Source organism: Leptonychotes weddellii, chromosome 11, assembly GCF_054177405.1.
Source record: "Leptonychotes weddellii isolate Sample4059 chromosome 11, ASM5417740v2, whole genome shotgun sequence".
Taxonomy (NCBI): domain Eukaryota; kingdom Metazoa; phylum Chordata; class Mammalia; order Carnivora; family Phocidae; genus Leptonychotes; species Leptonychotes weddellii.
The window spans coordinates 6,400,024-6,409,896 of NC_138379.1; the positions used below are offsets into that span (position 1 = coordinate 6,400,024).

The following is a 9,873-nucleotide window of genomic DNA, read 5'->3' on the forward strand; positions in this document are numbered from 1 at the left end:
TACCCCAAGAAGGGTGGGAGCCCCTGATTTAACCTGACCTCATTCACAGTCTCACTTTACAGATGAGGAAAACTGAGGCTGAAGGATGTGACTTGCCGAGCCCCCTCACCAGGGGCTGGAACCGAAGCCTGGGCTCTTTGCTCTTCACCATTCAGCATTTATGTGTCGAATCATGACTAAACCCTTCTGCCAAAGCCTCTGCACAGCAGAGACCCATGACTAAGACACAGCAGCCCCTGCTGGGGAAGCAGGCTCTCCTGGTCCCTTGGTTTTGCTGATTAGGAAGTTGAGTCCTGATGGACAAGTAGAAGTTAACTAGGCAATGAATCGCTGGAGAGGGTGTCCCGGCAGAAAACAACCAGCTTGTGCAAAGGTCCAGAGGCTGGGAGAACATGTTCCGTGTACCTAGATCACCAGGAATAAGGGCCTGGAAGAAGAAAGAGGCTCCGGAAAGGTATGTGGCTCAACCTACGGGTCCCACAGTTCCCAGAATCACCTTCACAAACCTATCACTCCTACCCAGTGCTTTTGATTGTTCACCAAATGTGCACTGACCACCTGTATGTGCAGAGCACTGTGCTCGCCTGAGCATAAGATGGTGAAGACCCATGGCCTCACCCCCTCTGAAGGAGGTGTGCATCGCTTTAATTATGACACCCATAATTAATTGGGAAGAATTGGTGCTAAGCCCTATCTAGTCCAGGGGCTAGAATAGGCATAAATCAGACACAGGGTTGTATGAGGGGGTAGGGGAGATGCCAGGTCGGGGAACTGTGTTGGCACAGTGGAGGAACTGAAATATGCATAGTGTTACTTGAGCAGAGAGAGAGAGTTATGGCAGGACTAGGTGACCCATGGGAGTTTCCATTTTATTCTACTTGGGGTACAAGGCTGCTCAGATTTGTACAAATGAAGGAGGCTGCAAGGGAGTGGGTTGGAGGGGCAAGAGAGAAAGCAGGGGATGCAGATAAAAGACCAGGGAGAGTGGTGGCTCAAACAAGGGAAGTGGTAGGTGGGAGAGAGAAGTAGATTGATCTGATAACTATCTAGTATACACCATATCAACATCTGAGACTGGGTTAGACACCTAAATATAAACCTTAAAACTACAAAACTTCCAGAAGAAAGCACAGGACAGATCTTAATGATCTTGGGTTTGGCAAAGACTTCTTAAACATGACACACACACAAAAACACAAGCAATAAAAGAAAAAATTAAATTGAACTTCATCAAAATAAAACACTTTTGTTCTTTGAAAGGCATGGAAATGAAAAGACAAGCCACAGACTAGGAGGAAACTAGCAAAAATTATATCTGACGAGGGATGTGTATTTAGAATATATGAAGAATTTTAACAACTTAAATAATCCAGTTAAAATGGGTGAAAGATTTGAATGGACACCTCACCCAAGAAGATATATAAATGGCAAATAAGACATGAAAAAATGCTCAACACATTCATCATCCACTGGGAAAACACAAATTAAAACAACCTAAAGGACCATCACTACACATTTACTAAAATAGCTGAAATGAAAAAGACTGTCCCTGTTGGCAAGGATGCGGAGGGCTGAAACTCTCAAATGCTGCTGGTGGGAATTCAGAATGCCATCACTACTTTGGAAAACAGTTTGACAGTTTTTTAAAAATATGTTTTTTAAACTTATATTTAGCAATAAATAAAAGTGACCTATCAGGCTACAGAAAGGTGGTGGAATCCCAAATACCTATTGCTCAGTAGAATATGCCAGAAAAAAAGCTATATAGTTATGATTCCAACTATATAACATTCTGTAAGAGGCAAAACTAGAGATAGTAAAAAAAAGATCAGTGGTTGCCAGGGGTTTGCGGGAGGAGGGGAGGGATGAATAGATGTAACACAAGGACATTTCTAGGGCAGTGAAATTTGTGTATGATATTATAATGGTAGATTCATGACATTATACATTTGTCAAACCCATAGAATATACATTAAGAATAAATCCTAATGCGGGCGCCTGGGTGGCTCAGTCGGTTGAGCGACTGCCTTCGGCTCAGGTCATGATCCCGGGGTCCTGGGATCGAGTCCCACATCGGGCTCCCTGCTCCGCGGGGAGCCTGCTTCTCCCTCTCCCACTCCCCCTGCTTGTGTTCCCTCTCTCGCTGTGTCTCTCTCTGTCAAATAAATAAATAAAATCTTAAAAGAAAAAAAAAAAAAGAATAAATCCTAATGTAAACTATGGACTCTAGTTAATAATACTAATGTATCCATATTGGCTCATCAACTGCAACAAATATACCACACTCTTGCAAGATACTAATACTAGGAGAAACAATGTGACAAAGAGGGGGTATATGCGAATTTTCTGTATTTTCTCAGTCATTTTTCTGTAAACCTAAAGCTGCTCTAAAAAAAATAGTCTATCTTGGGGTGCCTGGGTGGCTCAGTCAGTTAAGTGACTACCTCTGGCTTGGTCCATGATCCCAGGGACCTGGGATGGAGCCCCATGAAGGACTCCCTGCTCAGTGGGGAAGTCTGCTTCTCCCCCTCCCCCTGCTCATGCTCTCTCTCTTGCTCACTGTCTCTGTTTCAAATGAATAAATAAAATCTTAAAAAAATAGTCTATCTTAAAAAAAGAAAAAAACACATACCTACCATATTAAACATAAACCTATCATATAGGACCCATTATTCCACTCCTAAGCATTTACCCAAGAGAAATAAAAGTATATATCCACACAAAGACTTGTGTTCATAGCATTTTTTTTTTTTTTTTTGGTCGTCAAATGATCCTTTCTTGAAATCTCCTTTGTAGCTGGGCATTCCACTGCACCACTGCCTGTCTTTTATGGTGCCATGAGGAAGGCGGCCGTCAACCCCGCAGCCCACAGACTGGCAATCCCCATGATCTCTTTAATGGTTCCCGAGCACTCTAGTTCAAGATCGGTGGGGTATCTGTCTGGCAGTGTTGACAATCTTACCAAAAGTGATGTTTCCACTGTGCTTAATGTTTTTCTGCTGTCTCTTAGTGGCTCCTTGAGGGTTTTGATGATCAGGGCAGTGGCAGAAGGTACCACCCCAACCAATGAACAAAGGAATATCATAGCCTGATGAGTTATATGTATCTCCCTAAATTAAATAAAATTTTATGCCCCCCAAAAAAGAAGGTACCACCCCGATCTGGTTCTGTCTGTTCACTGTCATCCTCAGTCCCTTGTAATCACCAGTTGCTTTTGGCAATGTCATCTCCAATCTTCTGGGGAGACAGACCCCAGGGGCCAATCGTGGGGGCCAGGGCCGATGTGGCACTGACCTCCCTGCCCCTGCATCTCAGGTATATGATTTTGATATCCTTGGGGTCAAACTTAGGCAGCAGGGTGGAGATGGCTAGTGCCGGGTGAAGCCAGATTCGGGACTAGCAAAGAAGTTGCACCAGGGCCTCCTCAGAGCAGAGAGCTGAAAGCTATTCATAGCAATTTTAGTCATAGCAGCCCAAACTAGAACCAATCAAATCTTCATCCGTGCATTGTGGATGGATAAACAAACAGTGGTATACATATACAATAGAATCCTACCCAGCAATAAAAAGGAACAATAGATGAATCTCAGAATTATAACAAATGTAAGAAGCCAGACAAGAATACATATTATATAATTCCACTTATATGAAAAGTCTAGAAAAAGGATGCCAATTTAGTGATAGAAAGCAGATCAGTGGTTACCTAGGGGTGAGGGTGGGGGGGCTGGCAGGTGGGAAAGGGTGGGAGGGAAGGATTACCAAGGGGCTTGAAGAAACTTTTGGGGGATGGACATGTTCATTCTCTTGATTATGGTAATGGTTTCATGGGTGTATACATGTCAAAACAAAATGTATATTTTAAATGTGTGTGGTTTATTGTATGTCAACTAGACCTCAATAAACCTGTTAAAAACACTAATAGGATTTGGAGCGCCTGGCTGGCTCAGTCAGTAGAGCATGTGACTCTTGATCTTGGGGTTGTAAGTTCAAGCCCTGTGTGGGGTATAGAGATTATTTAAAAAATCAGTCTTTAAAAAAGCCCAACAACACGAACAGGGCTTAATTAGAGTTAGAGATGGCTCTTGGAACACAGTAGGGGATCAAAGGCAACTCTAAACCCTTGATCTGGCTTGACCACCTGAGTGGATTAAGGAGGCAGAGGGGACTCACCAAGCCAGGGGGACAGTGCAAGACCTTTGGGAACACTTCCTCCAAGCAGAGGGGCCCAAGGAGGGAACATAGAGGTACAACTTTGGGAGTCACTGGCCATTGGTGCCACGTGAAAGATGCAGAGATCAGGGGACAGGCACTTTACTCTGGATACAAAGATACTTTATAAAGATGTCAGTTCAACTTGAAGCAATCTAGAGATGTATCACAGTTAATACTCTAACTGATCAGGGGAGGCTAGAAAAGCTGATTTAAGGTCCATATGGAAAGTTAAACAAGCAAGAGTAGCCAGGAAACTTCTGAAAACAAAGGGAAATCAGTGGAGACTAACTCTACCAGATATTAAAACATAATAAATCCATAATTAGATGTAATAATTAAAGAGGAGTACTGACACATAGATCATTGGAAGTTAGAAAAATCTAGAAGTGGGGGCACCTAGGTGGCTCAGTCAGTTAAGCGTCCATCTCTTGATCTCAACTCAGGTCTTGATCTTAGAGTCGTGAGTTCAAGCCCCACATTGGGCCCCATGCTGGGAGTGGAGCCTACGTAAAAAAAAAAAAAAAGAAAGAAAAATCTAGAAGTAGATCCAAATGCACATAGGAATTTAGTATTTAATATAGCATTTCAAATCTGTTGAGAAAAGATGAGTTTTTAAATAAAAGGCATTAGGAAAATAGGAAGGAATTTTGCATATGATAAATTCCAGATGAACTCAAGATTTGAATGTAAAAAATGAAAATAAGAATGTAGCCAAGAGCTAAGGGAGAAGATTCTTTAGTCATCTCAGTGTGGAAAAGGTCTTTTAAACTATGACACAAAACCCAGAAGCCACAAAAAAAAAGCTTATTTTCCTACATTAAAAAATCTGCCCAGCAAAGTCAGCAAGAAACTGAAGAAAATACAATCGACATCTTGAAGAGCTATTTTTCTCGCAAACCCTTATATGTCAATCAGAAACCAAAAATGGGAGAAACGGGCAAACAGGGTTGTTCACAGAAAAGAAGACAAACGACTCCTAATTGTATGAACTTGAACTCACTCAAAAGAAGAAAACATGCAAATTAGAACTTCACCAAGGGACCATTTTCCACTTAGCAGTTTGGCAAAGATAAAAAATCTGGTATGTCACTGATAGATGATTGTTCTGGAAAACAGCCTTCATACATACTGCTGGAGGTGGGGCTCAGTATGGGCATGGCCTCTAGAGAAGGACATTTGGCAAAAATTGTAAAAATGACTATTCGGACGTGGCCCTGGGGCAATTCTTCTAGGAATTCCTACTACAGATATCTTTTCACATTTGAATAATGATGTCCTTACAAAGTCTTGGTGACTCTGTAGGACTGTTTGGAATAGAAGAACTCTGGAAGCAACTTAGATGTCAATGGATGAGGAACAAGCTACATTTTGGTACATCTGCGAAGAGGAATACTATACAGCTGTCAAAACGGATGTATGGATAAGGAACCATCTTCAAACCTGGGGTGCCCACAACCCCTTCCTCAGGTTTGATCATTTAGTAGAAGACACAGAACTTGGGGAAGTGCTTTACTTATGAGTTTTATTTTAAAAGATACAACACTGAAGCAGCCAAATAAAAGCTGTGCCTAGGGCAAGGGAGGGCGGGGAGGGATGCAGAGCTTCTGTGCCTTCTCTAGGCAGCCCACCCTCCCAGCACCTGTGTCCCCCAATCCAGAACTGCTCCAATTTCCAGACCCGCTCTCCTCCTTGGAGGAGGTGGGGAAGCTGAAAGTTCCCACTCTTGATTGGTCTTTCTGGGGTAAGTAGGGGCTCCACCCTGAGTCACTTCATTAGCATGGTGTGGCTCAAAGGGGCTCATTGCAAATAACAAAATTCACTCCTGTGACTCAGAACATTGTAAGGGTTTTAGTAACTCTGTGCAGGGAACGGGGACAAAGACCAAATCCATACTTTTTTTTTTTTTTTTTAATCACACCACATTTGGCTGTGTATGCTTATATTCTTTCTCTGGAAGGACATAAGCTATTAGTTTTATTGCTTCCAGGGAAGGGAACTGGGGGTAGGAGGTGACCCTTGGTTTAAAATTTAAAACATACATGTGAATATATTATCTCTTTGAAAAACAAATGAAAAGTACTTTGTAGCCCTTGTGTTGGCTTCTAATGCCCGCAATCTCCCGGCTTTCTCACTTCCATGCTTCCTGGGAGCCACTCAGAGAGTATGCAGGGGAATGGTGTGCAGATCCGCTTGTCGGACACCCCGCCCCCCCCGCCGTGGACTTCACCAGCTTCAGTTCCAGCCACTTCCCAAACACACCCTCCCCTCCAGACTTTCCCCAGCCAGCCATTCCCTCTACTGGTAACACCCAGGGCTCGCATCTGAGCTCCGTTCTTGAGAAAGTTCTAAACACATCTAGGATTAATGCACTCAAACCTCACAACAGGGGCCCCTGAGTGGCTCAGTTGGTTAAGCATCTGCCTTCAGCTGAGGTCATGATCCCAGGGTCCTGGGATTGAGTTCCACTTCGGGCTCCTTGCTCTACGGGGAATCTGGTTCTCCCTCTCCCTCTGCTGCTCCCCCTGCTCGTGTTCTCTTTGAATAAAATCTTTAAAAAAAAAAAATACCTCTTCTCATTCAACCTCATCGACACTGTGTAGATTTCGTCATTCATAGGTGAAGTCATAGAGGGGAAACTGAGTCGGGATGACTGGTCATCATTGGAAAGGGGAATTGTTATTACAGAGCCTGTGCTCATGAGTCTCCATCACTGGTACCTAACTTGGCAGACCCCCCTCTCCTGGCATTCCCTCCCTAACCCTACCCTGGGTCAAGGAGCCAGGCCAGGGCCTAAGCACAGTCGGAGTCCTATAGACCCGAGTTTATTAGAGGGGCCAGGGTCAGAGTGGGTACATTTGGGAGGAGGTGACAGGGGGCCTGGGCAGCTCTGCCAGCCTGATGGCAATAAGACAGAAGGCTGGGGGGGGAGGGGGGGCGGCGCGCAGCCAGTGGGGCTTGGGTCAGCAGGCGAGCAGGTGGGCTACTCTTCACCCTGCAAGTGTCAGTGCCCAGGGCATGGTGGAGGCTTCGGGAGGACTGGGGAGAAAGGACAAAGAGACGCTCAGAGAGGAAACTTACCAAGTGCACACAGCTAGGAGGTGGCAGAGCTGGGACAGGTGCCCAGGCCTGCTGGACCCCAGGTCCTGTGCCCCTCCTGCTCGTTCTGTCAGGCCCCACACCTGCCTCCTAGCCTCCCAAGCCCAGCCCCAGCTGCTGCCTTCAACTCACTGTGGAGACTGTAGGTGCCTGGCTCCAGTTGCAGTTGGGGGGGCGGAATGATAAGGAAGCCCCCCACCAAGGGGTCTTCAGCCACTGAGAGACAAGCTTGGAGGGGAGGGCAATGCCACTCAGGGGTTGGGGAAGGGCACTTGGTTAAGACAGGCAAGGGGCGGGGCTGGTGGTGACAGTGGCTGTGGGAAGGGGGCCAGCCACAGAGGGAACAGTGAGGTGGCGAGAGGCTGGGGGGCCCGGGGAGGGGGACCTGGGCCTTTGGACCCCTCTGAGCCCCACCATGCTGGGGGCGCCGCTCTCGAGTCCAGGCCCAGTGAGACCGCTCCTTGGCCATGACCTGGCGTGAGTAGAGTGCATAGTAAATGGGGGCGGGAGGTCCAGCCTTGTGCCCCCCACCCCAGGATAATGGTGGGGCCTCACCTCCTCACAGCACTCACGGCTCACCATGGCCCGGAAGCCCATCCGGGCCCACAGATTATCCCTTTGATGCAGGAAGTCTGACACCCGGAGATGCCAATCTTTTCCCAGGGCCCACAGAAAAATCACACATTTGGGGTCCTCTACATCCTCCTCCATGTCATTGGCGAGAAACCTGGCCATGGAGGGGGGGCAGAGAGCAGAGGCCATAAGCATCTGGCCTGCCCATTCCACAACTCCCAGCCAGCGTCTCTACCACCTGCCCTGGCCACTCACAGAGCCAGAAACAAGTTGCTGTGGGTGTACTCGCTGAGCTTCAGGTTGGCACGCCGGAAGTAGACCAGCACCATGGCCAGAAGATACTGCAGACACAGAAAAGGGGAGAGTTACAGGGAGGCACGGGGGAGAGGCAATTGCACCAGGCCCACTCGCTCCCAAGGAAGCAGGGGTGTGAGTCAGAAAACCCAGAGGAATTGGCTGGGGTGGGGCGGGGGGTGGGGGTGCAAAGATTTAAAAGGGAGGTGCTCCCTCCACCAGACCGGGAGGCCCAGTGAAATAGCCTTCAAGCCCCGCGAATTCAAACTGCCCCAAGTGACCCCCGGCCTCTACTCCCCGTGTCACCTCACCTTATCCGAAATCTGGAAACAGGGATCTTTGGAAAGGAATTCCTGGAGGAAACTGTGCTCTGCGGTATAGAGAAGAGAGATGGTGGACTGGGGTTACCACCAGCCCCCACAAGACAAGAGTGGCATCAGAGTTCCAAAGCCCAAGCCTCCGCTGATCCCACATTCTGCCAAGACCCCTCCCTTCCCTTTGCCAAACTGGGGTCACCTGAGAAGGGACAGGACAGAGATTTCAGAGGCGTGCATGGATGGGCAGGTGAGATCCCACCTCTCCCATCGATTTCACGCAGGGGCCCCACACCCGCTTCCATGCCAGCCCCCAAGTGAACTCACCCAGCAGGTTGAGAAAGGCCTGGAGCTCCTGGTGCCGGCGCTGATGGACAGACCCACTCCCCCCACCTTGACGGCTCCAGCCCCCCAGCTTCACCTGGGTGGCAACCACGGGGACAGTGGCCAAGTCTTGAGTGTCACTCATCTCACAGGGGGTGGGGGCAGGACAGCCTGTAGAGAAAGCAGCCTCAGGATTTAGCACCTACCCCCTTGCCCCCCACCCCCCAAATCGAGAGGGTTGATGAGGCTGGCCTGACAGAGGACCTCCAGAAGGTAGAGACTTGGGGTGGGGGGCAGGGCGGTGCTGGGAGCAGACAGAAACTGGCATATGTGTGGGGTGAGGAGGCCAGAAAAGCGGCAGAGTTCCTGAAGGATGCAGCCCCCCCCACCCCCACCGCATCCTGGCACCCCAGGCCAGGCCAGGGAGGAAGCAGAGCATCAACAGGCCCACTGAGGGCCTCCTAAGTGCCTGGGGCTGTGCTAAATTCTTTAAGGGCATTATTTCACTTCATCCCGGAGCGGGTCTAGGCCAATACCCATTTTGCAAACACGGAAGCTGAAGCGTGGAAGTCTCGTCACAGCTACTTAAAAGGTGGGGACGGCCTGACCCCCAAAGCCAAAGAGTTTAATTGCTCCTCTGCCCCCCCCAACTCCCAAATACCCCCTCACTCCACACCAAATTGGCATATTTGGAAGGACCACCAACCCCTTTCTTCACGGAGAGGAAACTGAGGCCCAGAGGGGGGATGTAACTAGACAAGTACCTGAGGTGGGGCGACCTCAAAATTTTCAAGCTACGGGGAGAGACGCCACCTACGGGGCTCAGAAATTGCAGCCCACCACCCTATAGTCAACCTGAGGTCCTCCACCTAGGCTCCCACAAGCAGCCCACCCTCCTCCTCCTCCTCCTCCTCCTCCAAAAAGCCTTACCTGAGCTAGGGGATTACCTACAGCATAACTCTTTGCGCTCCGGGACTGCATTTATATAGCCCTAGCGCTGCTCCGCCCCCGCAGCCCTCCACCAATCAGGCCCCTTCCTGGGGAGGGGGTGGGGCTTTCG

At 48.3% G+C, this 9,873-nt stretch overlaps 1 protein-coding gene across 1 annotated transcript; it reads right to left on the bottom strand.

Moving 5' to 3' along the window:
- Window positions 1–6,750: 6,750 nt before the first annotated feature.
- SPDYC (speedy/RINGO cell cycle regulator family member C) lies at window positions 6,751–9,397 on the bottom strand. Its single transcript, XM_081797823.1, has 4 exons — window positions 8,817–9,397; window positions 8,487–8,545; window positions 8,137–8,222; window positions 6,751–8,035 (listed from the first exon to the last, which is right to left on the bottom strand). Exons 1-4 carry the CDS (start codon window positions 8,956–8,958, stop codon window positions 7,585–7,587), a joined length of 738 nt encoding a protein of 245 aa, XP_081653949.1. The 5' UTR covers window positions 8,959–9,397; the 3' UTR covers window positions 6,751–7,584.
- Window positions 9,398–9,873: the final 476 nt, after the last annotated feature.

Excerpts from the sequence above, each read along its gene's own strand:
- SPDYC (XM_081797823.1), bottom strand. The coding sequence starts at position 8,958 with ATGAGTGACACTCAAGACTTGGCCACTGTCCCCGTGGTTGCCACCCAG. Across the intron at positions 8,546-8,816 it reads GGCCTTTCTCAACCTGCTGG|AGCACAGTTTCCTCCAGGAA; the intron begins GTGAGTTCACTT and ends TCTATACCGCAG. Across the intron at positions 8,223-8,486 it reads GTTTCCAGATTTCGGATAAG|TATCTTCTGGCCATGGTGCT; the intron begins GTGAGGTGACAC and ends CTGTGTCTGCAG.